At 47.3% G+C, this 25,017-nt stretch overlaps 10 protein-coding genes across 10 annotated transcripts; 4 read left to right on the top strand and 6 right to left on the bottom strand.

The window, feature by feature from the left end:
- The first annotated feature begins 1,336 nt into the window (after nt 1-1,336).
- On the top strand, nt 1,337-3,709 carry F5891DRAFT_96517 (major facilitator superfamily domain-containing protein). The gene is made up of 10 exons (XM_041376141.1): nt 1,337-1,655; nt 1,701-1,720; nt 1,773-1,880; nt 1,929-2,014; nt 2,064-2,076; nt 2,127-2,348; nt 2,398-2,775; nt 2,829-2,945; nt 3,001-3,141; nt 3,193-3,709. Exons 1-10 carry the CDS (start codon nt 1,509-1,511, stop codon nt 3,392-3,394), a joined length of 1,434 nt encoding a protein of 477 aa, XP_041228887.1. The 5' UTR covers nt 1,337-1,508; the 3' UTR covers nt 3,395-3,709.
- Nucleotides 3,710-5,448: 1,739 nt separating this feature from the next.
- On the bottom strand, nt 5,449-5,649 carry F5891DRAFT_947255 (uncharacterized protein; the record flags this gene model as incomplete). Its single annotated transcript, XM_041374725.1, has 1 exon — nt 5,449-5,649. A coding segment is annotated over one exon (201 nt), but the record flags the coding sequence as incomplete, so codon positions are not given.
- A 169-nt stretch (nt 5,650-5,818) lies between these two features.
- F5891DRAFT_1127187 (SNF2 family N-terminal domain-containing protein) lies at nt 5,819-10,038 on the bottom strand (the record flags this gene model as incomplete). Its single annotated transcript, XM_041364157.1, has 7 exons — nt 5,819-6,290; nt 6,345-6,419; nt 6,470-7,736; nt 7,793-8,204; nt 8,253-8,325; nt 8,376-9,496; nt 9,556-10,038. The coding sequence occupies 7 exons, from the start codon at nt 10,036-10,038 to the stop codon at nt 5,819-5,821; spliced, it is 3,903 nt and encodes a 1,300-aa protein (XP_041228885.1).
- F5891DRAFT_96484 (uncharacterized protein) lies at nt 9,770-11,433 on the bottom strand. The gene is made up of 3 exons (XM_041376121.1): nt 10,997-11,433; nt 10,809-10,844; nt 9,770-10,747 (listed from the first exon to the last, which is right to left on the bottom strand). The coding sequence occupies exons 1-3, from the start codon at nt 11,216-11,218 to the stop codon at nt 10,106-10,108; spliced, it is 900 nt and encodes a 299-aa protein (XP_041228884.1). The 5' UTR covers nt 11,219-11,433; the 3' UTR covers nt 9,770-10,105.
- On the bottom strand, nt 11,339-13,292 carry F5891DRAFT_96330 (kinase-like domain-containing protein). The gene is made up of 5 exons (XM_041375983.1): nt 12,856-13,292; nt 12,575-12,804; nt 12,308-12,523; nt 11,887-12,248; nt 11,339-11,833 (listed from the first exon to the last, which is right to left on the bottom strand). The coding sequence occupies exons 1-5, from the start codon at nt 13,160-13,162 to the stop codon at nt 11,731-11,733; spliced, it is 1,218 nt and encodes a 405-aa protein (XP_041228883.1). The 5' UTR covers nt 13,163-13,292; the 3' UTR covers nt 11,339-11,730.
- Nucleotides 13,293-14,126: 834 nt separating this feature from the next.
- F5891DRAFT_1018663 (uncharacterized protein) lies at nt 14,127-15,599 on the top strand. The gene is made up of 6 exons (XM_041361047.1): nt 14,127-14,350; nt 14,419-14,524; nt 14,575-14,597; nt 14,651-14,772; nt 14,827-14,935; nt 14,991-15,599. Exons 1-6 carry the CDS (start codon nt 14,326-14,328, stop codon nt 15,518-15,520), a joined length of 915 nt encoding a protein of 304 aa, XP_041228882.1. The 5' UTR covers nt 14,127-14,325; the 3' UTR covers nt 15,521-15,599.
- Nucleotides 15,600-17,182, bottom strand: F5891DRAFT_1018657 (uncharacterized protein). The gene is made up of 5 exons (XM_041361046.1): nt 16,973-17,182; nt 16,675-16,848; nt 16,159-16,604; nt 15,895-16,105; nt 15,600-15,843 (listed from the first exon to the last, which is right to left on the bottom strand). Exons 1-5 carry the CDS (start codon nt 17,058-17,060, stop codon nt 15,827-15,829), a joined length of 936 nt encoding a protein of 311 aa, XP_041228881.1. The 5' UTR covers nt 17,061-17,182; the 3' UTR covers nt 15,600-15,826.
- A 534-nt stretch (nt 17,183-17,716) lies between these two features.
- On the bottom strand, nt 17,717-19,123 carry F5891DRAFT_947355 (DnaJ-domain-containing protein; the record flags this gene model as incomplete). Its single annotated transcript, XM_041374735.1, has 4 exons — nt 17,717-18,045; nt 18,118-18,442; nt 18,506-18,656; nt 18,714-19,123. The coding sequence occupies 4 exons, from the start codon at nt 19,121-19,123 to the stop codon at nt 17,717-17,719; spliced, it is 1,215 nt and encodes a 404-aa protein (XP_041228880.1).
- Nucleotides 19,124-19,886: 763 nt separating this feature from the next.
- Nucleotides 19,887-21,077, top strand: F5891DRAFT_96116 (ER lumen protein retaining receptor-domain-containing protein). The gene is made up of 6 exons (XM_041375795.1): nt 19,887-20,054; nt 20,109-20,177; nt 20,240-20,396; nt 20,453-20,710; nt 20,764-20,859; nt 20,918-21,077. The coding sequence occupies exons 1-6, from the start codon at nt 20,033-20,035 to the stop codon at nt 20,952-20,954; spliced, it is 639 nt and encodes a 212-aa protein (XP_041228879.1). The 5' UTR covers nt 19,887-20,032; the 3' UTR covers nt 20,955-21,077.
- A 2,601-nt stretch (nt 21,078-23,678) lies between these two features.
- F5891DRAFT_947396 (terpenoid synthase) lies at nt 23,679-24,674 on the top strand (the record flags this gene model as incomplete). The annotated part of the gene is made up of 3 exons (XM_041374741.1): nt 23,679-24,140; nt 24,195-24,346; nt 24,401-24,674. Coding segments are annotated over 3 exons (888 nt in total), but the record flags the coding sequence as incomplete, so codon positions are not given.
- Nucleotides 24,675-25,017: the final 343 nt, after the last annotated feature.

The raw sequence follows: 25,017 nt of genomic DNA, 5'->3' as shown, positions 1-25,017 counted from the left end.
GCTACTTGAACACAAAATATACTATCGGTTACCAGAACTTCAGACGGCCGCTGGCTCGGACAGTCACACAATGTCACATCCGCCGAAAACAATCTGTCTCAGTTAGTGAGAGCAAATAAAACTCCGCTACGGCAGACTCGGCTTGGTGACAGCAAGACGTGATTTCTGGCTCTGTCACACCTCAACAAGGATCTCAATAATTTCTTGATCAATTTCAAAGATTCAACTTCGCAATAGTGTATTGCAAGTGTACAATGACATGTGGTCAAGCAGGATATGATTTGAAGTAGAGTTGAGTGAGATATAGCAAAGTGTCCGAACCAGCGGCCGTCTGAAGTTGTGATAACCGATAGATAGTATTCTGATACAACTCATTTCGGCCAATATAATAATCGAGTGAGATCTAGTTGAAAGTGCCAAAGTCATGTAGAAATGTCACCAACTACCGATACGGCGCATTGACGGCCCGGGAGTTTCAAATTGCACTTTGGAAGTGCTGGGTGCAGCGCGCATTCGGGTGAACTGCGGGCTTCGTCAGACCAGTAGTGCATCCAGGCTGCAATTGAGCTTACATAGACAACCTCAACTCATCCAGACAATGTACACTCCCTACGTGACATGTTGTGACTTACAGTGACATTTGCGTGACTGCCGTATGTGTACACAACCCTCGTTCAATCATCTTTATTTACCTCAATGAAATAGCCTTTGGTATTATTCTTCGTCCACTCTCATGGATCCAACTTGCCAAGATCAGAAGTAGCTCCCTTCAGCATTTCAACTTCCTCAGTCCTCTTACTACAGACTCGAGAGCAGCCAATTCAGCGGCATTGTCGCCGGACGAGATACTCTCTGGACCTGCAAGAATATCATCTGCATCACGAGGCTCTGTCGAGAGTGGAAATGTCCACGTGAAGGATGCTTCAGGATCTTGTGCAATCTCGACAACAACGCCAACGTCTTCACAAGTGTGCAGAGCATGTCGACGGCGGGTGGCATGCCTCTACAATTGAGAGGATCATCACAGCAAAGACCTGAAATTGATATTGATTCCAAGGTTTTTCCACCATGACTTGGCAGGGTCGTCTGCTTTGTCACCAGCACCATCTTACTTGAGGGTTGGTTTTCGCGTTCTATTGAATCATTCAAACCCATCCATGTCATCATAATCTAGATTATGTCTGCGAGTCTCTGATGCCCTGGAGTTCTACCAGGTCCTACCACCACCCCTGCACCTGAGTTCTACCGTAAGTCGAGCACAACCAATTTGGCCAGACCAGTTGGCAAAACTCCGGAGGCACTTCTGTCAACATCACTACCATAACTGCATGCCACGCACACAGTCATTGCTAATAGCAATTTGTTCAAAGCGGCCCGAGTACCCTATTGGATGCCAGTCGATATTTAATTGATGACCGTGCCAGACGATTATCTGTCTTTGTTTCTCACCTGCACGTCACAAAGAAGAGACTTGTCAACTCTTGCTGCTGTGTTTTTGTTTTTGAACGATGTCTGCTCTCACCGATGCGAAATCGGAAACCGTTCATGTCTCGTCTGTTTTATCCAGCCATGCCCGTAATGATCTCGAGAGGAGATTGGTAAGGAAGCTCGATCTACATCTGTCCGTGATCGTGCTTTTGTATGCTCTAAACTTTGTGAGTCCAAGTTTTTTTATTACTTTGTGCTTACCCCTTTGTTAGATCGACAGAGGGAATGCTAGGTATGTTACGCATTTTCATACTCGTTTGTATGATGTCTTATGTCGTCTACAGTAGTGCACGGTTGGGAGGTTTTGAGAAAGACCTGCACCTGCATGGAACCCAATACGCGACGATCTTATCTATCACGTATGTGGGATTCAGTGCCATGCAGGTGCCAGCGTAAGTTGCATTTTTCGTCGAGGGAAATTTTACTGTACTTTCTTTCAGGAATATGTTTCTGCACTGGCTAGAGAAACCTGCCATCCTTATTCCATGTTGTATGGTGATATGGGGCTTAGTATCAACATTAACAGGTTTGTCGACACCGGCCACTCATGACCATGAATGCCTAACCGTATCTAGGAATCACACAGAAGTATGCATTCCCGCCGCTCGTCATTGTCGCATCTGATAGTTCGATGCGAGTTATACCCAGGTTTTTCTCGCCCGTTTACTTCTTGGTTTTGCCGAAGCACCTTTCTTCCCTGGCATCATGTTTCTTATATCAGGATGGTACAAGCGAGACGAGCTCGCTGTGAGAACGACTTTCGTTTCTTGTGGAGGCGTGCTCAGCGCTGGGTTCGGATCCCTGTTTGCATCTGGTATACTTACAGGCATGCAGGGAAAACTTGGTCAAGCCGGATGGAGGCGAGAAACATTCGTCTCTTGTCATTCGCTGAAGCTGACATATCTACAGGTGGTTGTTTTACATCGAAGGCGGCATGACTGTCATAGTCGCGATTTGTGCATTCTTTATACTCCCTAATTTCCCTCACAACACCACTTGGCTCACTCCGGAGGAAAGATCGCTCGCTATCACTCGTCTTGCAGACGACGGCTATGGAAGACTTGACGGGTCTGGGAAACGGGGGACCATACAAGGACTGTGGGATGCTTTGTCCGACTGGAAGGTATGGTGGTTTGCAGGCGCGATCGTCATCGATTATATGTCGCTGTCATTCGTCCTTTACTTCCCGACTATTGTCGCGACTATGGGATATGATGTGACGATTACTTTGCTGCTAGCCGTGCCTCCATGGGTGCTTGCCGCTATTGTAGCTTTTACTCTTTCAAGGTATGTAAATTAATTTTTTGCTCTATCTCGAATCGTGTCTCATGGACGATCAGGTACTCTGACAAAGCGAAAAAGCGTTGCATGTACATTTTTGCATCGAGCGCATTGGCTGCCCTTGGATTCATTATATCCATCTGTACGATGAACATGATTGCGCGCTATGCTTCCATGTAAGCAGAGTCATCGTCTAATAGAGTGATACCTTGTGTACTCAGAGACGTGCAGGTTTTTGATGGCTCAAATCGCCGCAGGACAAATGGTTCTTTGGGCATGGGTAAACAATACTTTTGCCAGAGAACCTGCGAAGCGAGCCGTTGCTGTCGCTTTGATCAGTGCGATGTCTGCGGTGGGGAGCATCGTCGGATCGTTAGTGCCACCGATCTCCCGCTCTCGCTGATTATTTACAATCTCTGATAGGTACCTCTGGCCTCTCATCTGGGGCCCGACATATCGTTATTCCTACGCCGCCTGCCTCGCAGCACTTGGGGTGTCGTCGGCCATGCTTGGTTTCATGCATTTGCATTTGAAGCGGGTGAATGAGCAGATTGAGAGAGACGAGCAGAATGCAAAGGATATTAATGACCTTCAGGTCCCTGTTGGTTTTAGATATCTGGTGTAGTCAAAGATCTATGCGACTCTCGCATCAAGAAATTATGGGCGATACTACTGCTTATCCCGCAAGACACGATGTAACTTTGTACCGTTTTGCTATAAATTACGATAGGGAGCTTAAATTGTGTTGTGGCGACTCCTTTCGATCATACATCCTGTCGTACACTCGGCTGCTGATCGTATAGCCCTGCTGTATGAAACTCTGCCACATGGTAGTAGGTATGCATCACTGAATAGCACACAACAACCTACCAAATAAAATCATCCATCATTACCAGCCGCACAGCGGCTGTGGCATTACGCTAATCAAGGGGTTGCAACACACCATCGTGTGTATGAGTTCAGACGCAAAAATGACCCAGTCTTTCGCAACGCTTTCGCGTACGGGTCGTTTTCTACCGAAAGGGTATTGGAGGAATACCTTCGCAGACAGTAGTCGCGTGTTTTTGAGTTGAGAAGTTTGCGTTGCTGGCGATGTTGCTCTCCTGGTAAGACACTGTTAAAAGAACAGAGTTTGGAAAGATGCGTCTCACCGGGTGAATATTAGGCCTTCACCGAACATGACTTTGCCTGACCTTGATAGTACCGAGTTAATTCTCTTCAACGTAAAATATCTCAAAGGAGAATACATTAGGGTTAGGAACCATTGACCAGAAACACTGCACCTTTACTGAAAAATAAAACTGGGTGCAATACAACAATGCCGAGAGGCATTGCAATCGAATTCAGAATGTTACGGTTGAGAGTCGAACATTTCGCATCGTTGTAATGAGATGTCAGAGAGATATACATTATCTCTCTATAATCTCATTACTGCATTGATCTACTGCAGATGGCCATGCTTTTTCGCACATACTGTCGTACCTCTCTTTCTGCAAAGAAATTGAAGATGAATTAGATTTTTTTCGGCCATAAGAACAGGATTTGTTCCTCTGTTAGCAATCGACTGTCTGATAGGAACGACATCAGGTCCGTAACGTTAGGCTCCTGGAGCCCCATCGAGAGAGGCGGAGACATACGATTTAGACCATTCCAACACAATACACCGCCTTTCTTTCGCTCTCACTTCCTCTGTGACTCTTTTGAGGTTCATGCGTTGTGATTTGAAGACAGGTGTCGAGCCCAGCCTGTGAACTGTAGGGCAATGGCCCTGGGATGCTCTACGTCACAGCGAGGCCGATTGGTCTGTGCTGGAGTAGTAGAATCCACCATAGTGTCTAACGTCTCGGAATGTCCTGGTTTGATACAATGTACATGGGTGAGGATGGCAACGGCTCTAGGAAAGCTCAACGTTCAAAGCATGTGCATCCGGGAAAATCCGATTTTAATACTGCCAGTGCGCATGAACAGCACCCATATAGATGTGGTGGCCCATGAAACTAAAATCATGGGAGGAAAGAGTTTTTCATCGCAGGAGCTGATTGATCATGCTTTCAAGTTGAAAGTGTCCTTCATCGGATGTCAACGACCCTTCCCATCCTCTGACATAATTATTCGTTGTGAAAGTGGTGAACATATTATATTGAAGTAAAATGTCTGAGTTTCTTCAGCCGGCACATCTTCGTTTGAACCGTTTGCTATACGAGTCGAGCTCAGTCATAGTCTCTATTTGATCAGAGCGATTAAAGCAGAAGAGAAATGACCTTGTTGATCGATCCACGAGACAATTAAATAATGGGCATGGACAGCTTGTTGGCAGTTACAGGAACAATACGCGGAGCGAGCCCAAGATGAACTACGGCATCTATAGTATGCAGTTGTATGAAACTGCATGATTATCCTTGAACCAAAGATGTAGTAGAAGGTCGGTGCGCAGTCATGTCACGACCCTTTGCGGAAAACGGCCTGGGCAGCCTCTGCTAACGCAAGTTCTTTCGCCTCCTCTTCGGCCTGAGAGCAGTGTCAAAAAGGATAAGACGATGTGTAAAATGTGGAAACTTGCAGTCATCTGTTCGCGCTGCTTTGCTTCGGCTTCTTTCAATGCCATGTACTATGATAGTCGACGTGAGTTGCCCTTATATGCTAATTGTAGTCGGGTTTCTCACCTCTGCACAATTTGCGTCAGAAAGTTGGGGTGAAATTGGTGGTATACATCATCTCACCTCTCCCTTTCGCTAGTGTTTCGCGGTGCACAGCATAACCCATGAATACTCCATACACGCTTAGTGCGGCCAGTCCACTGACGAAAGTGCGGTGCAGGACGTCTGTTATCATCATCTTGCCCGACCTGGGGACTGCAACGATAGAATTCGAGAGCGTGGAAGCAGGTGAAAATGACTCCCGGTATTGTCACGTAACTAGCGCGAACTCCCGATTGAGTTCCGCTCATCATACTTTCCGATCAGTAACAACATATATAATGTGATAGATAGCACTGGGAAGAACCAAACAGTACAAACAACCTAAACATCAACAGAATACGAGACTGCCATCATAGCCGCCAATCTCTGAAGAAGTCGTGATCCATCCGGACAAAGCTAATCATGTAGTCCGATACTGCCCCTCCTTCGTCCTCTTCCTCTGCAACTTGGTCCATCTCGGAAACATCCAACATTTCCTTACCAGTAGGTGGATCATCCTGCGCATTATCCGGCAACCTGCCTTCATTTTCAATTTCTCCTTCAGCACCGAAGTCAGCTTGATCAGCGCCTTCCATCACATCTTCTTCTCTCGCGGCTACAGCGGCAGCATGGACATCTTCCTTGTCCTCAAATTCAACTAGAGCCTTCGACAGAGCTCCTTGGTCATCAAACAGGGATCGCCAGTCGAATTCGCCTTTCTGGATGACGAGATCGTCCAAAGAGCGCTTCTGATTAGCTTTCAACAACATGGCTTCTTCAACCGAATGTGCAGAGATAAATCGGTAGATGTGGACGTCTCTTATCTGACCGATGCGATGAGCACTGCGAAAAGGTTTGATCACTTATCACCATGTAGAAATTGAGGAGCCATCTTACCGATCCTCGCACTGTTTGTCCATTTGGGGATTGAAGTCGCTATCGTAGAAGATGACGGTGTCTGCTCCAGTAAGACTATTGGGGTGGTTAGCAATCAACAGACCAGGCAACCTACAAATACTTACTTGATACCTACTCCACCCGACCGAGAGGAAGAGATGAAGCAAAAAATCCTGGAGTCTGCATTGAACCGCTCAGTGATATATTGTCTGTCTTCGATTTTGGTGGCTCCATCAAGACGAAGATAGAGATAGCCATGAAAGTTGAGAAAAATCTCCAGAATATCCAAAATCCTTGTCATCTGTGTGAAGATGAGAACACGGTGTCCTTCCAATTTCTTCTGTCGGAGAAGGCGACTAAGTTCTTGCAGTTTGCCACAATCATATTGGAGAAGGGATGGATCTGGGAACGCTATCTGCAGCTTGACGCTAGCGTGATGAAGGACACTATCGAAGTCAGATGACTGACAAGATATAATGTGCTCGCATCCTGCCAGGGCAAAACAAGGTAGGTCCAAAGCAACTGCGGCTGGAGTGACGAAAGCGAACCTTTCGACCACAGGTTGCAGCTCTTTAGCCCGGTCAGCGTAAGTCTTGACTGCCGAATGAAGAGGCAGAAGAACCGTGTCCATGAAACGATGGCTAATGTTCAACGTGGAAAGAGGGAGGATTGGTCGATGACACTGCTTAGCAATAGTCAACAACTCTTGGCTGTAGACCGGTAACCGGGTACAACGCAGGCGATTAAGGTAACCGATTTGTGCCCAGCGAGCTACTTGTGCAACTCGCTGTTGGTATGCATGGTAAGCACGGTATCCTTGAATAGTACGAGTGTCCTTTGGTGGCGGCTCCTCAGGCATTTCTGAGATAAGTGGAAGCCGATGTGTCGCATCAAGGCGCCGCGTTTCCAGAGCAGGAAGTAGAGGTACGTCTTGTTGATCAATAAACCGCAGGCCAAGAAGATCAAGATTAATACTGTCTTCATCATTCGCTCGAAGAAGCTCTCGCCGAACTAGTAGCTCCTTGATCTCGAAGTCTGCGGCGACAGAACGTGTCATAGCGAAAGATGTCACGATCGGACGGACTTCAAAAAGATCCGGATGATTACAGACTTTGCGGAGCTGCATGAGGATATTTGCGATCTTCTGGTAAACACCAGATTGTAAGGCGTCTCTGGTATGCGCACGATCCATGAACTCGTCGTAGAGGAATCGCTGCCGCTTGGATAAGGGACACAGAATGAGATGCTCGTATTTGCTGGGGAGCTCTTTCTCAACGTCACGTTTGAGACGGCGCAGTAGATAGGGACGCAGAACTGTGTGGAGTTTGGTCACGCGTTGCATATTTTCGTCGTCCAACAAGGTACCCATTTCAATCGCTTTCTCCAAGGGATCTAAGTATCAGAAGTAAGCAATGATTCATTACACCCCAAAAGGCAAGTATGCATACTTGAAAACCATTCGCCAAACTCTTTTAGGTTGGCAAAGTTAGTACCAGACATCAGGAATTGCAAAAGTGCCCATAACTCAGTTAGATTGTTTTGTAGCGGGGTGCCAGTCAGGAGAAGACGCCGAAAGGAGCGGAACATTAAGAGAATATTCCATCGTTGCGACTTGAAATTTTTGATCATATGTGCTTCATCCAGTATCATGTAATACCAAGCTTTGCGCTTGAATATGTGAGCATCGCGACTAGCGAGCGTGTATGAGGTTATGCAGACATTGAAGTGGTGCTTGTTGTACCACCCTTGGCGGAGCTCCTTGCGGCGTTTCGTCGATCCGTGGTAACTCAGAGTTTTAAATCCAGGTAAAAACTTCTTGAATTCCATTTCCCAGTTTAGGAGGACACTTGTGGGGACAATCTAGATGGCTGGTTGGTAAATGCAAAAGGTAACAGGTGAGCCACGCACAATAAGATGCGGACCCCATATTCCACGATCACAGGCTAGATGAGCAAGGAGCGATATTGTCTGTATAGTTTTCCTATTGAATAGAGTGAGCTAACACGTTAAACAAGGGACCCAAAAGCATACCCCAATCCCATTTCGTCAGCAAGTATGCCGTTTAGATTGTTGACATGGAGGCTTGCAAGCCATTCCAAACCGGATTGCTGGTATGGGCGGAGGACACCCCGTAATAACACGGGAACTTTCACCTTGTCTTGCGTGTCCCAGTGGACAGGTGCAACGGCGTATGGTTTGAGATAGTCTGGTACGTTGTCCTCTTGTTGATGAACGTCTTCTGCTTCGTCAAATAACTCAGACTCATCGACTTCCATACCGAACGTAGGTGATGGGGGGCGAGAAGATGGTGTTTCGACAGCTGGAAAGCCTGTATAGTTGTCTTTAGTTTCGACTTCCGTGGCTTGACCCATATCAACGTCGTCAGCACCTAGAGTCAAACTGCCCGGAGTAGATTCGGTGACTGTTGTCTTCAACTCCTTATTGCGATTAAAAGTCGATTCAGGCTCCTCTTCATGGCCAGCAACAGTGCTGGCTGGTGAAGGCGCGTCGTTGAAACTCTCAAAATGGGGAGACCTGTAGTCTTCAGTCGTCTGCTCGTGCAAAACAGAGTCGGAGTCGGTAGGAGTCTCCCGAGACATCGGCAATCTGAAAGGGAGAAGCAGAGGTGACTCCACGGCCATAGCAGCCTCCGACTCTTCTTCATCATTCATCTCGGCATCCAGTAGATTAGCACCAGCTCGGGAGGTAGCGCTCGAAGTATCATCATCAACTTCGAGCTGAGGGAGTGATGGCCCCAGTAATGCTGACGCACTGGTTCCGCCCTCCTCCTCCTCATCCTCCTCCTCCTCCTCTTCTTCTTCGTCATCATCATCATCCTTGGTGCTTTCTTTTTCCTCAGCATTCTCTGTATCTCGGTCACTCGCCTGTGACGAAAATTGCCGCTCCACACCATCCGTATCTCCCTGATCTACTTCAGACTCTGAATTTTCCGAGCCTTCAGAGTCGAATCCCGGTTCCAGGAAGTGACCAGAAACACTACTGGATCTACTGCGAGACATATCACCTCTAGCAAGTTCTGCTTGCTGAGTTTCCAATATATGACCAGATCGATCAAGGATAGCATCTAAATGCTCATGACCACGGCGCCTTTCCTCAGCCTCCGCGCGCAGTCGATGTTGTTCCCGAATGTGCTATGTAGAGGAAAATTAAAATTGAAGCAATATCCCCGAAAAAAGAATATGGTACGTACGAAGACAGCTTTTTTCCATTCACTAGTGACCATCTTAATAGTTGCCTTCGCCAAGGCACGAAGTCTTCTCTCTTCATGCATTTTTGCCTTATCCTCGCGTTGTGCCCGTTGATCCCAATACGCTTTGATGCGGCTCGATATCTGCGCAGCAATAACTCGACCTTTCACCTGCTCCTGTCGGGAGCGTTGAGTAATCGCTTCTAAGATCACATCCCAAGTGTCCCGATCTTGCTTTGGTTCGTGGAGGGTTACGCCACCCCTTGTTTTAGACATCTCATTGAAGGTCGCGTTGTCAATAATGAGCCGACCCTGTTGCCGGAAGCTCTCCATCTTGTCCAATAGTGCAGCTTTCTTCTGAGCCATGAGATTTAGATCGTCCTCGCTTAAATCTGAGTCATTGATGGAGACATATGAGTTCAAAAAGCTAGAGAGCGAGGAATGGAAATGAGGTCGAGAGGGATGCTGGCGGGGATTAGAGTACATTGGTGGTGGTGGTCGCACTATGAGCTTGATGCGTCTGATATTGAATTGTGATTGTGGCGGCTCAACTTCACTGGGAAGTTGAGAAAGTGTTGGTGGTTCTCGTATCGTAGTTGGAGGATGTCGCTGAAAGACGTGTAAACGAGGAAACGGCAAAGAGGTAATCAACGCTCACCAAAGACTTGCGACGAGCAGATGTTTGCAAAGGATCCAACGGCATAGCATCTGATCCAGTTGACTTGGGCCCTAAGACATTAGGAATCTCCGCCATTTCCGATGCGAGTCCCTCCTGAAATTTCCGCTTCTTTTTTGCAGAAGGGGGAACAGCGGACGAACCCGTGGGGGAAGCAACACCAATATTCCTCTTCTTGCCGCGTACAAGTCCCACGGAAATAGAAGCCTCGCCATCCGCAGGCAAAATCGGAGCCAGAGCTCGAAGTTTCGGAGGCTGAGATATATATTTCCCTTTCCCAGGCTTCTTCGGCGTAATCGACTCAATAGGCGCGGCATCATTGACTGGATCAACCGCCTTCTGTTTCCCTTTTGATTTAGCGGAGAGGGGTAATTCCGGTTCGGTGTGCACTCGAGAGGTGGTAGAAGGTAAAAGTGGTGTAGTAAGGTTTTGAACGCGCTCGATATGAGCCCTCCTTGTAGCACGCGATGGACCTGCCGATGTAGAGGCTTTTTCGAGTAAGTCATAGTTCGACTTATACTGTGAAGACAAGATAGGTCGTTCCGTAAGTGTCATAATCTTAGTGTCCTTCATTACGCACCTCCTGAAACACAATCGAATTGTCCTGCTTTGCAATCTAGGAACAATAAGTGCCAAAAAAGTGCAAGCTCAGAAGAGCTTACAGTTGGGTCATATTCAATGAGAGTCACGAACTTCTCCAAGTGAAAAACCTCCCGTACCTAATCCGAATATGAAACAGCGAACTCCCCTGTTGACAGAAAAACTCACCATCGTATCATGCTTGTCCATAATCTGATCCAACTCGGCCTGTCTTTCAAGTAGCATTGTTGTTCTTTCAACAGCAACATCCTCCTGCGACACCGACTGCGCACCCTTGGTTACCCCGTTCCGTCTACCGCGACTCCCCCTTTTCCCGTTCCTCAAGCCACCTTTAACACCTTTCTCGCTCTTCTTCGACGATGCCAACCATTTTGAATGTTTTGTCGGCATGTTTCGCAGCCATAAACGAATATACCCCGCTAGCACTAGCCTTAGCGCCCGCACAAGTCGATCTCCTCAAATTCTTAACGGTTTGACGAGCTTCTTGGACCTCTGGGCCAGTGGAAAAGAGTGGGGCCCCACTGGTGAAAAATTATGAGACTAGATTCTGAACTAGCTGGTCGTTCGAGGTTTCGGGGAAATGGCAGCCCATTTTTCGACATGATGTTGATGTTTGTTCCGAACAAATAGGAATGCGAGCATAACGGATGTTGTAATACTACTTGACCACGTTTGTGCGACCGCCGGGTGCAAAACCAAAAATCACACTCAAGATGATGTTGCGAATACTCGGATTGAAGGGAGAAACAAACAAGAGATTCTACTGCGAACAACTGGTATACAATGTACAATGCGCAGGGGGTGTCGACGTGTCTGGGTATTACAACAACAAATGCAGGTAATGGATGGTGTCAACGTTCCAAACAAAGAATAATGTAGTGATAACTGAATCAAAGTCCCTTTTAGTGGCTGGTATACTCGAAATTGGGAAAATCCTGTCCCCATGTGTCTTCAGCTTGAATTCCGTACAGTGAGGCAGCGTTGTCCTCGGGGTACTGTTCAAAGCTGCAGCCAGATTGAGCCTCGAAGCTCGAGATTAGAGAATGACTGAAACTTACGCGCTTGCATCTCCGTCTCCTGCAATTTTGGGCAGGTAAGGAGCGGTGATCTCTCTATTTCGCAACTTGTCCCAGTCGACTTCGCGAAACCATGGATGTGCAAAGACATCACCTGCCCCATGCCGCAAGTTTCCATATCGTTTGGAGGGCTCCCCCTCCATCAATTTTCGGATTATGTCTGTAGCATTTTCATGGAACGATGGCCACCGAATGAAGGCTGGACCACGAGTAATCTTTTCGTAAAGTACAACGGGGTTATGATCAGGTTGGTGATAAGGAGGAAGTCCAGAAAGCATCTCAAAGATCAACACGCCCAGGGCGTACCAGTCTACACTCTTGTTGTACCGTTGCTGTCCTATGATCTGTTGAAGGTGATGTGAAGTCAGACTTGAAATTTGGAAAAATGACCACAGGCGCTCACTTCGGGGGCAAGATAGTCAGGTGTGCCGCATAATGTCCACGTCACTGATGAACAGTGTTTTGAGAATCCAAAGTCTGCTATTTTAATGTGACCGTCATGGTTGAGAAGAATGTTCTCTGGCTTGAGATCACGATATATAATGTCGAGGGAATGCAGGTGATTTAAAGCAAGTGCGACCTCTGCAGCGTAAAACTTGGCTACGGGATCCGGGAAGCGCTTCCAGAAGGTATCAGAGCATTTTAAAATAGATGGTTGGAAATGACTCACATTCGACCGTCGTAGCAGGGTGAAAAGTTCACCACCAGGTACGAAATCCATTACCATGAATAAGTTGGAAGCGTCCTGAAACGCGCCCCAAAGATTGATGATGAAAGGGTGTTGAACTGCTTCAAGCATCATCTTCTCGTTATTGGTATGCTCGACCTGTTTCGTCCGAACAATCTTCTCTTTGTTCAACACTTTGATGGCGTAAAAGCGGAGATTGTGTTTACTCCTGACTGGAAAGCCAAATTAGATGAGGGCGTAACGAATAACTCCAAAAGACATACCTAAATGTACTCTGCCAAAGGAGCCCGTCCCAAGGGTCCGTTGTATTATGAAGTCGGAGAGCCGGTAAGATGCTTTGGGCCTCGACACGCGCGGTAGTGAAAACGTCTTGGCTTCGAGATTATTTTCCTGCTGGGTCCATTCGCTGGACGACGTTCGCTGTGTTGATATCGAGCCGCGATGATAGTCTGCAGCAACAGATATCGAATGAGACATTGAAGTGTAAGGCAAGTTCGCAAGTTCTGGTTGACTAGATTGCTTCTGAGACTGGCCAAATTGCCCAATCTTGTCAGCCATTCGTTTGATCATGCGCCAGAGTAATGGAATATAGAAAGAGGAGACCAACCACAGACTATAGCACAGAGGACTGAAAGGAAAAAATGATGAGAACTGTGGTGTCAATCAAAGTTTCGACATCTCAGCGAGCGCTCTCGAGATCACAACAGATTGTATTGTTCTTACCAAACAAGTCGCAAACAAAAGCCAAAATACAACAACTCATTGTTCAACGATCTCCTGAACGACGGCCGCTGTCGTACACATGTTCTGTCAGCCCTGTTATCAACGTCAAAGTTTGTCTTGATACACAACTTACGCCACTGACTACACTATTCGATGATCAGGTCAGGGCTTGATCTGACGGTACGACCACATGTACCAAAGTTATTGTCTGTAACTTACAACCGCAACCACATTCTTCATGAAACCAATGTTGACATCATCAAGAGCGCCTCAGTACGTCCGGTGTTCAATGTATCAACAAATGCTGCCATTTCAGAAACATGCAAATAGTATCACGATGTGCTACACTAGTTGGGGCAAATGAATGCAAAACTTCAGCAACAGTGAACCAGGAAAGCTCAGCGTCGCATTCGGCACCCACACATCAGTGAACCGCTGTCCTTGATATTGTGGCCATGGCTACTGTATGACGACGAGCTTCCCTCACGCGGTCTGCATGCCCATTTCTAACGTGTGTGTGGAGGGCCACAGTCGTTCTATACATTCGCGCCAACATTCTAACCGGAACCCCTCGGATAGTCAACGGGGAACGCCTTACAAGGTACTATTTAAATCAATCTTGTAAATACTGAATTTCGAGCCTGTCACATCTATATCACTGAGTTATAGTCAGTGATAGTAATGTGTTGTGGAGACCAAAGAAACCATATGTAACTACACATATAGACATCGAGAAATAGTACCAAAGTGGTGAGTCACTGGTACTTAAGTACTTGCGACCTATGAAAAATAAGGATTGTAATCGGAAGATGAACTACTACTCGTATGCGCACCACTAACTGAGGCTCACACCCGCGTAGCTGCAACCTGTACCGAATTACCTGCCGTTACCCCGCGACGCCAACTGGCACTAATAGTAGTGGTGTGTCTCATAATCATTTTATATCATACGAGTGTATCTTCACAAGTCGAGTTCTGTTGAGTTTCGAACGCTGTTTCCCGGTCCCAGGATGATTGCGGGTCGGTTCGCAATTGGTAAGAAATATCAGTCGTTGGTGTCTAGCAGACTAAACACCCGCGTTTTTTTTTTCGTTTGCTACCAGTACGAAGTCTGTCTAAAGCTCGTCATCTGGAAGGGTTCCGTACGATTGGCACTGGGATATATCTGCGGGATAACCACGAACAATGTCAGGATACCAGGTCTCCCAAGTGAGTCGGCGTCCGTTATTAGCAAGATAGCTGATGGGAATCCTGTATAGTGTCGTTTTGATATTCGGATGGCGTAAATTCCTGAATTTGCGTCCTTTAGTCCATGTCTAATGATGTTGTCCGCAGTAGGAGCACATCCTAGACATTTGCGGAATTATACAAGTGCATATGCCAAATTATACCCAAAAGCATCTCAGATCGTTGTTCAGTGCAATACCGACTTGCTCTGGACTACACGAAGTACTAGGGTGAGCACCTCACAGTAATTGTTCACTGTTGTCCTGTGGCCTCACAATCGAAAGTCACGGAAGCTCAAGCCTGTCATTGATGCCTTAGAAGCACTGCATTGCTTACCATCTTCCTCTCCTGCCCAACAGCCTGCACGAATACTTACTCATGTGTTTTCCAATGGTGAGTTCTTCCCGGTTGGACTTAGAGACAGCTGAACTCTGCACGGCAATACCAGGAGGATCCCTACAAATGACACTTCTTGGACATATGCTGCAGCAGAAATACGGTTCCGCACCAGTTCTAGGGTCTGCGAGCGCATTGGTTCTTGACTCGTGCCCAGCAACGGGTGACCTAAAATCAGTCAAACTTGCCGCCAGAACTGCGATCCGGAACCCAATTGCCAGACCCATCGTGCTCGCCATCGTACACACAATATACTCTGTCCGCTTCGGACTTTCTTTGCTGTTCGGTAAGCAAATGATTATGCTGGAAAAGCTCAAAATCGAAATGTGGAATCTCCGCATCCTATCGTGGATGGGCCTCCACACACCCCGCCTTTACCTTTTTTCGCGCAACGACAAATTGATTTCGTGGCAAGAGGTCACGCGACATGCCGAGATTGCGAAGGAGCGCGGAATGGATGTACATTGCGAGCTGTTTGAAGAGAGCGCTCATGTAGCGCACGCGCGGGTCGAACCAGAGAGGTATTGGTCTTCGGTGCAAAAGGTTTGGGCTGCCGCAGCCAAGGAGAAAAGCAAGGATTAGGGAATAGATTTGGTTGATTATATAGTTCTTGAATTTTGTCGAAAGGTCGCATGTTCGCCAGCTTGATACTCATACGCATCATTAGGGTGGCCTTGAGCGAGACCACATCACCACCAGTACTTCATTATTACACTAACAATACGATATACTGATATGCTGAACTTGCATCTACCGGACAGATTCATATGCTACTAAGTATGTCATATTGACATGATGACAGATAGCGAAATGGTTGCACAAGGAATGCAATGACTGCAGAAATAACGATACAATGGGTTCCAATAGATTCAATCAAAGGTGATACACTCATGTTGCTTTGTGACCTGTTGCATATTATTTCAACGATTTGAACAAGTCAGTAATTACCAACTCACTAGGCTCCCAACCCAGATGTTGCAACTTTCCGCTCTCAACATTGTGAATGAACTGAGTCATCATCTTTTCGTACGGCTTGAACATGGCATCGAACTCTGCACGTGTACTGGGTTTGCGTGTTGAGCCTGGACGCTGTGATGTGATGCTATGATGTATGTCTTTTGCTAATTGCTTTACTGGAGATGGTAGCATCACAGGAACATGACGCAGCTAAAACAAGTTCAGTGCCAGAATGTGCTATGGCTGCTGCAAGTAATACTCACAGGTCTGGGTCCATCAAAAGAAGGCTTTCGCACAAACGGCGGATTCAGTTCGTCAAGCACGTCTGGACCCACCGTCGCATGTTGTGGCAAGCTTGTGTGGGGCACAGGTGCTGTGTGAGTTGGCCAGAGAGGACTTGCTGGGGAAGGCTCCTCTTTTGTTGCAATCGATGGCAATGATATGCCGCGAGCATGAGGAGGTGATAGCGACCGTGCAGGTGTAGGAAGATGAGGAATTGGTGCGGTGGGTGATACACTCATTGACTGTTCCGATGTCCCTCGCAGTGGCGCTGTCTTTGCTTGATGGTATAAGACCCACTTGCTAACTTGCTCGGGTTCTGCTTTGATACACACGGACCAGATGTCAATCATTTCTTTCTTGGGGAACGGATTGTTTCGCAGCAATGGCCTGAGTATATCGAGTTGCTCCGATGTGAAATTCGTGAACACTGTTCGGCAAGATCATGACGTAAATCAAAGGGTACACATATGGGCGTGTTCGGGAGGAAGAACACGCACGGATATTATCATCGTCTTGCGTTGATTTCTTCCTTACAGAGGCGCGGTAGCGCGTGAACCACGTGTTTATATGTTTGGCTTCGGTCTGACCACATCCGTGCAAGCGTCGCACCTGCTCAAGCAAATGTTGTCTTTGGTATGAATCCGGGTGCATCGAAACATGCTCGGCAAAATCTGGACAGAAAGTGTCACCACGCCTCTTAAGTCTAGTATTGGGTTTGACATGCCACCGTGCCTCAGCAGAGGCACAACTGGGCGGACCGTTTCGCTTGGTGTGAACGGATGGAGGACGGCTCACCTTTTAGGAGCTTTCTAGCTTCTGCGCTCAATCGTTGGCGTTTGGCACCTGCTGCTGATGTCTCGGCGTGTTGAGGATCTCCCTCCATGTCGTTTGAATGGAAGGGGGAGGAAAGAAAAGAGATTTCATGTAATTTGAATGGGGGTGCGGCGACCGTTGTATAAGTAGCAGTGTGAGCCACTCTTTGTGGATCCTTAGGTAAAACCAACCCGTAGGTCCGTATTTGAACACTAAAAATAACGCAATTTTCTTCAACCTTTCTTTTCCAAATTTACCATATGGATAACGATGCCGTGACGTCGGGAACGTTGGACAGGGCAAACCCGGCCCATTTTCTTGGATGTTACGAAGTCTCAGTCCGAGACACTTCTTCCTGATAATCGAGTTTGATCGAGGCAGTCAACTGACGAGAGGACTGTGGTATGGCTGACACTAATGCATAACTCATAAGTCAACTAGTCACCCTGCATGCTTTCGTATGCAGGCGAGCCATGAGGAAAACACCTCCATTGTGCATGTTCTGCTTGCAGGTGAGTCATGTGCTAGCCTCACTATGAAGTAGGGCATCAGAACCCTCATTTTTCAGGTCCTTTGCCTGCATTCAGGTATTTGCGGATCTACATGGGATCTCTCGTTGTTACTGCCATGAGGTCCTCAAATACAACTATCTCCTGTCGGTATGACAAATGCTTGGACAGGACAACCTCACAATCTGTTTTGCAAAGTTTCAAAATAGTTGAAGCATTAAAGCGATAAAGATCGAGCACGGATGTGTATTTTCCCTCGACCTGTTTCCGACGGTGGCGATGGCAGCTGATCCGCTATCTTGTGTAATCGACGACCTTGAACTCTCTTCTTCATCTCTTTGTCAACAGCGAAGTCCCATGCAGTCTTCACAGGCCCGACTTCCGATTTCAGCTTATTCTCCACAGCGACATCTTCCATTTCCATGGTCAACGCATGCATGATATCACTCTTGAGTATCTCGCGAGGCTGAGGTAGTGTGCTCAACTCAGAAGTGACCATAGGTGTCTCATGGATTACGAGCAATTCCGTATCCAGCATAATCGACACTAGAGTCAGAAGAAATATTGGTGTATACCAGAACTTAATGGAGGTGCCAAGAAATGTAATGGCCCACTTACACTCCCGTTCTGTGTTCTTTGCCAGCGCACCAAGTCTCTCGGCCATAGCGCGTACGATCTGCTGATCCATGATAGGATCTCCCTGCATCAGGGAGGGAAACAGGGCCGGGGCCACACGGGACAATGCAACTGAAAGGAAAAAGAAGACCTGATGGAGGAGAAGAATATGTTGGTATACAATCCGTTTAGGAAATACAACATCGAGAATCGTGGCGTGCGAGGTTGCTGCATCAACAAAGGTGCTCGGTGGTGATGTGGAGGGCGAGGGGGCAAGGAGGAGATAAAGCTCTGATGCAAAAAGGCAAAGAAAAAGAAGATAACGCCACTTGAAACACGCACAAAGAAGCTGGTCAAATTGGGCAGCACAACAAGTATCTTGGGTACTTACTGCTGCTATTGGACTAGGTTTTCCGATAGATGAAAAAAGAACGAGACCAGCACCAGTCACAATGTGGTACAATGATGAGCTCAGTAGCCCGCGTCGGAGATACTCGCGCATCGTTGTGCACTCTTTCCACTGCAGAACATCAGGTCCAAATCTGAAATATAGACATGAGGTGACCGAGCCATACCATACCACTCTCAAGACCACTGACCTATCGTACGCAAACCTGACCACCGGGTTCTTTAAGGCTTCGAAAGCATCTCTTACCTCGATGAACAATGCTTCTCCTGACGGACCTACTCGATCTGGGTGATATTTCCTTGCGAATCCGCGAAATGCCGTTTTTAGGGTAGCATCATTAGAGTTCGGATATACGCCGAGAAGCTCGTAAAAGTTGCTTGTGATACGTCCGGAAGCATCCAGGAAGTTATAGATGAGATAACAGAGAACGACTGTTGCGAAAGTAAGTCGATAGTGTAATGCATAAGTAGGCGTTCGCGGATCAGGCGGAGGTCGGTGAAAGATACTAGAATATATCCGGTGAATTACACGAAGAGCTTGTTTTGTTGCAAAATCTGGGAGGTACGACCAGCCGACGATGCGGAAGAGCGCTGCGGACATGAATAAGCGATCTAGAAATACTGTAGTTTGCATCAGTCAGACTGTAAGGATGGACATCAATGAAAACAAGGAAGCTCAGGGCTGCAAGCAGCCAGGATGATCTCATGTCCTTGACTATAGGCGCGCCACATGTCCGCCGGAACTCGTGCCTGCATTTTGTTCGCACATAACCACGCACCCAAACATATATCTTGAGTCTGGGCACTTTATAATGTGCGTACCCGTGCAAAGACAGGTAAATCTTGCGTTTGATAGAAATCCACATCTAGAGACCACCCGTGACAGACAAAATCTCTGCTGCCAGGGCTCGGCTAAAACGCCTACAATTCATCTGCAACTTTACAATCATCTAGGACTGCAAAATATACAAATAACTGCGAAGTGACGGCTCTGCCTTTGCTAGCGAGTTGTGGGCCTTTCAGTCTCGCTAGCCAATGAGAGTCACATAATGTCGGTCTGGCCTTACAATGCAATGCGGTAAGTTTGGGCAAGGCAATGGGAAACAGACGCATTCGGGCTCAAGAGCCAGGGACAGGGCGCAGTACGGTCAAGGTCGACCCTTTTACTAGGACATCGTTGCAAACAAGATAAAGGTATGATCACTTGCCTATCTATGTGAGACCGAAATGCTCGCCAGAAGCCACAAAAAACTCTTGTTGTTAGCAATACGAGGTTATAAGCCTAGAAGCTGTCGTCTAGCATGAAATAAAGGTAGTTGGTGGGGCGCCCCCAGGGTGCTGTGTACTGAAGGAGAGAAGGCGTGTGAATATTTTGCCTCATGCCAACGACTGTTTGAACACGTCGGCACGTTAATCTCCTACGCTTGCTCCACGACGCTCAAATTTTAGGACCATCGTTTGGAGAACTGCAGCACGTTGTTGGAGGATATAGGAGTGGACACGTCAAAACATGAACATTTTTCGGTTGTTTGGTTCGCGTTCGCGCTGTGTAAGCTATCTGGAAAGCTAACAGGTCGTGGTTGTAGGGGATTTGGCCCACTTGGCCTCTATATTCATCCTTATTCAGAAGATTCAGACGACCAGGTCATGCAGGGGTGGGTCTGCTTTGAATTTGCTGATCTATCCTTGCTCAGGCGTGTCATTGTATGTCTACTAGGTATTTCCTTCAAGACACAGGCTCTCTACGCCCTCGTATTCGTGACACGCTACATCGACCTGCTATTCCGCTGGGTATCCGTTTACAACTTCGCGATGAAGGTGTTCTTCATAAGCAGTAGTTGTTATATTCTCTACCTCATGAAGTATCGTTTCCGGTGTGTTTTCACTTGATGTCTGCCTTTCGCATGAATATTGACCGTGATTTTGACAGTCCAACGCACGACCCCTCCATTGACACATTCAAGGTTGAATATCTCCTTGGGCCATCCCTCGTTCTATCGCTGATATTCAACTACGCATTCGAGCCGACCGAAATTCTCTGGACGTTCTCTATATATCTCGAATCTGTCGCGATTTTCCCCCAGTTGTTCATGTTGCAGCGTACTGGCGAGGCAGAGACCATTACAACGCACTACCTGGCCGCTCTTGGTCTTTATCGTGCTCTGTACCTTCCCAACTGGATATATAGGTACGCATGCGTCTAATGAATTATGTTCATGACTGAACGATTTTACCCTCCAGATACTTTACTGAGGACGTGGTGGATCCCATAGCTGTCACAGCTGGACTGGTGCAAACCGGGCTTTACCTCGACTTTTTCTACGTCTACTTTACAAAGTGCGTTTTCTCATGATTCCTGCGCTAAATGTACGCTTACCGATGACGTCATTCCCAGAGTCCTCCACGGTCAGAAGTTTGAGCTTCCGGCATGAGTTGGCGTATTTTGGTCTATCGGAGTCTGACATGTCATTAATCAGAGCTTTGCCTACTACGAACCGCTCTTGGACATTCACGTATGCTTCGGAGACCATAGAATTTTGCAGTGCATAGCAAACGAGATATTCGAGTCACTGCCTTGGTAGCTCATAGTTCGTTGGTGACCTCAGCATGTCACATGTCTCGGCCGAATCGGCGTCAGGTCCAGCGCGGATCCCTCCGCCGGAGCATCCATTGAGCCATGGTTTTTAGCCATCCTTCAGTAATAATCATTATCGTCATAAACAGCGTGCACCACAGCATCGTTGATACTGGGGACAATGCTGAGTTTGATGTTTATGATGAAGCATATAGCTTGACAAGGAGAAAATTTGGGTCATGGCGAGGGCCCCGACGGTGTCTGCGGGGCAAGCTCGGACAAGGAAGCCTTCAAGACAGTAACCTTCACAAATTCGCTGTAATTGAAAGTTGCAACGCTGAACGGATCGGGGATATATGGTGCCGGAGGTCCGATAAGGTCATGAACATCCCGCGACGTTACACACTACCGCGACGCTCGGTCCTTGGCAGAACTCCACGGTATCCGATACTCACGAGGACGTGATTTAGATATGATAACAAAAATCGATAGAACATCCATATATGTGCATGATCGATCTGATCCCTAGACTTCGGCAGCTGGCTTTGGGTGGGGTTTAGACACTGCGATCCCACTCGTCAACTAATATAGTACATTTTATTATATCAATAAATTTTGCCTGCTGAAGTCACTTATATATTGAATTTGAACTGCCCCATGCATAAAATAATTTGAATGTGATGATAGAGACAGTATCGGGGAGCTCGCATAGGTGGGCAGGAGGTGTCGGGGCACAAGACAGTCCGGTGGCGGCAAGCACAAGGTGGAGGAGGGCTCGTGTAAGACGGTACGAGAGCACGCAAGAGGGGGCGCTTTAGTCCAGATATTCTAGTGCCACCAAAAAAATGGACGAAATGTAATGGGGGTATAGAAGACAGAGCTCGAGGAGCGGGAGGTGCGATCACATTGAATATTGAAACTCCACTCGTAGCTACCTGCTAAGCCCCTGTACTTTGGCCCCAGAGTACTTTTACGTGGAATAGCCTCAGATTGGCCAGTTCCCTCATGCTTTTCATGTTGACGAGTTGGATCGGGTACATATATATGCCGAGCGAACAATGAGGTTAAGGTGGTTAAATTATTACACTCGGACGGGGTGATACACATGATGTCATATCGTACACATAGTCTACATGCATAGCCTAGAGTTTTGCCAGCTCTCCCGGTGGTAATGGTATCGTAACCGGCAGAAGTGACCTCAAGTAGTTCTGCCCCCCGCACTAACCACTGAGCGCTTGAGCACTGAAGTAAAAGGTAACCAAAGTCCATATACAGTGCCCGGGTGCTACCCAGCCGACCCGCACCCCTGCTGTACTAAGAGTCCGAGTCCCGACCCTGGCACGCGAGTCCTACCAGGGCACCTTCTGCCCATGTCGGGCACTAGGCAGATTTTGTCACGTAAGAGATGTTTTCCGCTAGCGAGAAGGCTGGCAAGCAGGTCACTGAGCGTGCCGTGTGCTACACTTGTAGGGTGTCCATCATACAATATTAATGGAACCCTGGTGCATGGACTTGTGCGGTTCTCCCGGGCTTCCTCGGCTCTGCTTGCTAATACTAGATGCATGTTTGTATACATCTTACTACGACCGAGAGATTGCGATCATGATGATGTTTGGTATGTGTGCTATCCTGCAATGCTTGACTGTACCCGTATACCGGATACCGCGTTCAACGTTGGCGCCTGAAGTAAACATTAGTCTAGGCTCGTAGTCAAACGTCAAACCTTAGCTTGAATCCTTAATTGGGTAGGTGCTGTGGGTACTATTAGTAGATCTCTGCGCTTAATATTGAAGAATTTCCATCACGAAAGGCTCTCGTTGCTTCGACGATCCCGTTACGGAGGCAGCGGCTACTAGGGCTTTTGAAGATACCGAGTGCTCTCCCAATTCGTATTGAACCAACCGCTCCTCCGAGAGCTGTTCCGAGTCATGAACCAGCGTTGGACAAGTATTCAGATTTATCATTGGACGAAGAATGCAATGGCAAGTTTTGGGCACAAAAGTTTTTTAGTCATACACTCCCTTGCCTTGGTTCTCGGCGCACCTTTCTGCTGAACCCGGTTGGCACGAAACCATGTATATAAGCACGCGATTATCACAATCGCTTACCGGTTCACTGTTCGCTTCAACGGACCCAGTATTTATAGCACAGCGGCCCGGCAATCCCCACTAACCCACCACAGTGAGATTGGGGATGGAGGCATTGTTCCCCCACATACGTTGCCGCTTCGAAAGGACCAGCGTGTCATCTGATTCTATCGGGCGCGAAGGATCTCCGGTCATAGTTGCAACAACGTTAACGACCACTGACACCTCCCAAGCTCTAAGCTTTAGTCTCGGGTACCGGGACGGGCCCTGCGTAGCATACAAGACTCTTGTTCGTCAATAAATCGATGTACATCGTAGAGTATAAGTACAGGGCACATACAGTCCATTTCAGCCATTCCCCCACCAATCTTCTCTACAAGTTTTCACAATGACCATGAACAACCTGTCCGCATCCACCCTCGATAGCGAAGTACGTGCTTGTGTTTTGATACGCTTTCATATCCCCATTTTAATGGCGAGTATAGGCTCTAGCACGCATCCGCCAGTCCGTTGCCCAATTTCTTCAACGTTGCGGTTTGCAATATAAGAATATCACACTCGACGAAGCGTGGTTATCCGAATGTTCTGAGGAAGCCATCAACCGCGGCTATCCAATGGATGCCATCCTCCCATACATGGCCGTTGGCGTGGCCATAATGTCCAACGCTTACATCCACCTCCCAGACCGTGCAACCAAGATATGGATCTGCCTCTTCACCGCCGTAGCCACTTGCATCGACGACATGACCAAGGCAGAAGATCTAGTGCATTTGTACTGTTTCAACGAGCGGTTCATGAATTGCCAGCCACATGGGCATCCAGTTATGAATGCGCTTGATGAGCTCTTGCGGGAGGTCGCTTGCCACTATCCCGCACCGGTCTCAAATTTGATCGTCACGTCCTCGCTCGACTTCATGACTTCCAGCTTACTTGACAATGAGACCAAAGATATGCCGGTATGTTATTTCTCCACAGAGGTGACTTCGATCCTTACTCCTTTGTGTGAACAGATCTCGCTGCAGGCTCCCTCGTACCCCGAGTATTCTAGACTGCTATCAGGCTTGTCGACTACGTACGGACTCTGCATCTTCCCTTCCACACTCCCGCTTCGGGAATACGTTCAATGTATACCGGATCTGGCCATAGTGATAAACCACACAAAGTGAGTAAATGTATGATTTGTTATTAACCTCTCTAACCTGCCATGATTTACTAGTGATATATTGTCATACTACAAAGAGGAGATCGATTGCGAGACCGTCAACTACCTGTCACTTATGGCAGCATCTCGTGCTCTCACCAAACAGGACGCTCTCTCTGATCTTATCGAGAAAACTGTACGAGCACATCACAATGCCCTCGAATTTCTAAGGCCGCGTCCTGTGGCATATAACGCTTATGTCGCATTTTTCGATGGGTATGTCAAATTCCATGCTACCTTGAAGAGGTACAAGCTGGAGGAGGTTATGTCGGAGATGTCATCTTCTTGATGGATATGGATACCTTTCTTCTTTCTTCTGGTACCTCTCCAGTTTCTCTATGATAGTCCCATCTTGGAATGAAGCGCTAGCTATTACGTTTACTACTCGCAGTAATATCCTGTCTTTGTATTTGTTCAGAGTATATAAATTAATATTCGGAGAGAGCAGAATCAATCGTGCTATACTTCAATATCAAGGATTCACCGATTTACTGATACCTTGCCGTGACTGTTAATTTTTGACCGTCGATCTGCGTGTAATAAGACACTTGAAGATGTGCAAACAGTGGTGGACGTGCGGATACACTTGTACAGTAATCGAGGGACAATTGGACATCATGGACCCTTGAGTA

The sequence above is a fragment of the Suillus fuscotomentosus genome, assembly GCF_016647785.1.
Source record: "Suillus fuscotomentosus strain FC203 chromosome Unknown F5891scaffold_13, whole genome shotgun sequence".
Classification (NCBI taxonomy): Eukaryota; Fungi; Basidiomycota; class Agaricomycetes; order Boletales; family Suillaceae; genus Suillus; species Suillus fuscotomentosus.
The sequence above is the reverse complement of the archived record's forward strand: the minus strand, read 5'-3'. Positions and strand labels throughout refer to the sequence as shown.

What these genes read in the sequence shown, in the direction of transcription:
- F5891DRAFT_1018663 (XM_041361047.1), top strand. Translation starts at nt 14,326, where the DNA reads ATGATTGCGGGTCGGTTCGCAATTG. An exon ending in TGCGGGTCGGTTCGCAATTG is followed by an intron (nt 14,351 to 14,418) that starts GTAAGAAATATC and finishes GTTTGCTACCAG; the next exon opens with TACGAAGTCTGTCTAAAGCT. An exon ending in CGTTTTGATATTCGGATGGC is followed by an intron (nt 14,598 to 14,650) that starts GTAAATTCCTGA and finishes TGTTGTCCGCAG; the next exon opens with TAGGAGCACATCCTAGACAT.
- F5891DRAFT_1018657 (XM_041361046.1), bottom strand. Translation starts at nt 17,060, where the DNA reads ATGGAGGGAGATCCTCAACACGCCGAGACATCAGCAGCAGGTGCCAAA. An exon ending in AGCTAGAAAGCTCCTAAAAG is followed by an intron (nt 16,849 to 16,972) that starts GTGAGCCGTCCT and finishes CTTTCTGTCCAG; the next exon opens with ATTTTGCCGAGCATGTTTCG. An exon ending in GCAAGACGATGATAATATCC is followed by an intron (nt 16,605 to 16,674) that starts GTGCGTGTTCTT and finishes CTTGCCGAACAG; the next exon opens with TGTTCACGAATTTCACATCG.
- F5891DRAFT_96517 (XM_041376141.1), top strand. Translation starts at nt 1,509, where the DNA reads ATGTCTGCTCTCACCGATGCGAAATCGGAAACCGTTCATGTCTCGTCT. An exon ending in CTTGGTCAAGCCGGATGGAG is followed by an intron (nt 2,349 to 2,397) that starts GCGAGAAACATT and finishes ACATATCTACAG; the next exon opens with GTGGTTGTTTTACATCGAAG. An exon ending in GTGGGGAGCATCGTCGGATC is followed by an intron (nt 3,142 to 3,192) that starts GTTAGTGCCACC and finishes AATCTCTGATAG; the next exon opens with GTACCTCTGGCCTCTCATCT.
- F5891DRAFT_96484 (XM_041376121.1), bottom strand. Translation starts at nt 11,218, where the DNA reads ATGCCGACAAAACATTCAAAATGGTTGGCATCGTCGAAGAAGAGCGAG. An exon ending in TGGACAAGCATGATACGATG is followed by an intron (nt 10,845 to 10,996) that starts GTGAGTTTTTCT and finishes TATTGTTCCTAG; the next exon opens with ATTGCAAAGCAGGACAATTC. An exon ending in ATTCGATTGTGTTTCAGGAG is followed by an intron (nt 10,748 to 10,808) that starts GTGCGTAATGAA and finishes TTGTCTTCACAG; the next exon opens with TATAAGTCGAACTATGACTT.
- F5891DRAFT_96330 (XM_041375983.1), bottom strand. Translation starts at nt 13,162, where the DNA reads ATGATCAAACGAATGGCTGACAAGATTGGGCAATTTGGCCAGTCTCAG. An exon ending in CTGACTATCTTGCCCCCGAA is followed by an intron (nt 12,249 to 12,307) that starts GTGAGCGCCTGT and finishes CACCTTCAACAG; the next exon opens with ATCATAGGACAGCAACGGTA. An exon ending in GGAGACGGAGATGCAAGCGC is followed by an intron (nt 11,834 to 11,886) that starts GTAAGTTTCAGT and finishes ATCTGGCTGCAG; the next exon opens with CTTTGAACAGTACCCCGAGG.
- F5891DRAFT_96116 (XM_041375795.1), top strand. Translation starts at nt 20,033, where the DNA reads ATGAACATTTTTCGGTTGTTTG. An exon ending in GACGACCAGGTCATGCAGGG is followed by an intron (nt 20,178 to 20,239) that starts GTGGGTCTGCTT and finishes TATGTCTACTAG; the next exon opens with GTATTTCCTTCAAGACACAG. An exon ending in TTCTACGTCTACTTTACAAA is followed by an intron (nt 20,860 to 20,917) that starts GTGCGTTTTCTC and finishes CGTCATTCCCAG; the next exon opens with AGTCCTCCACGGTCAGAAGT.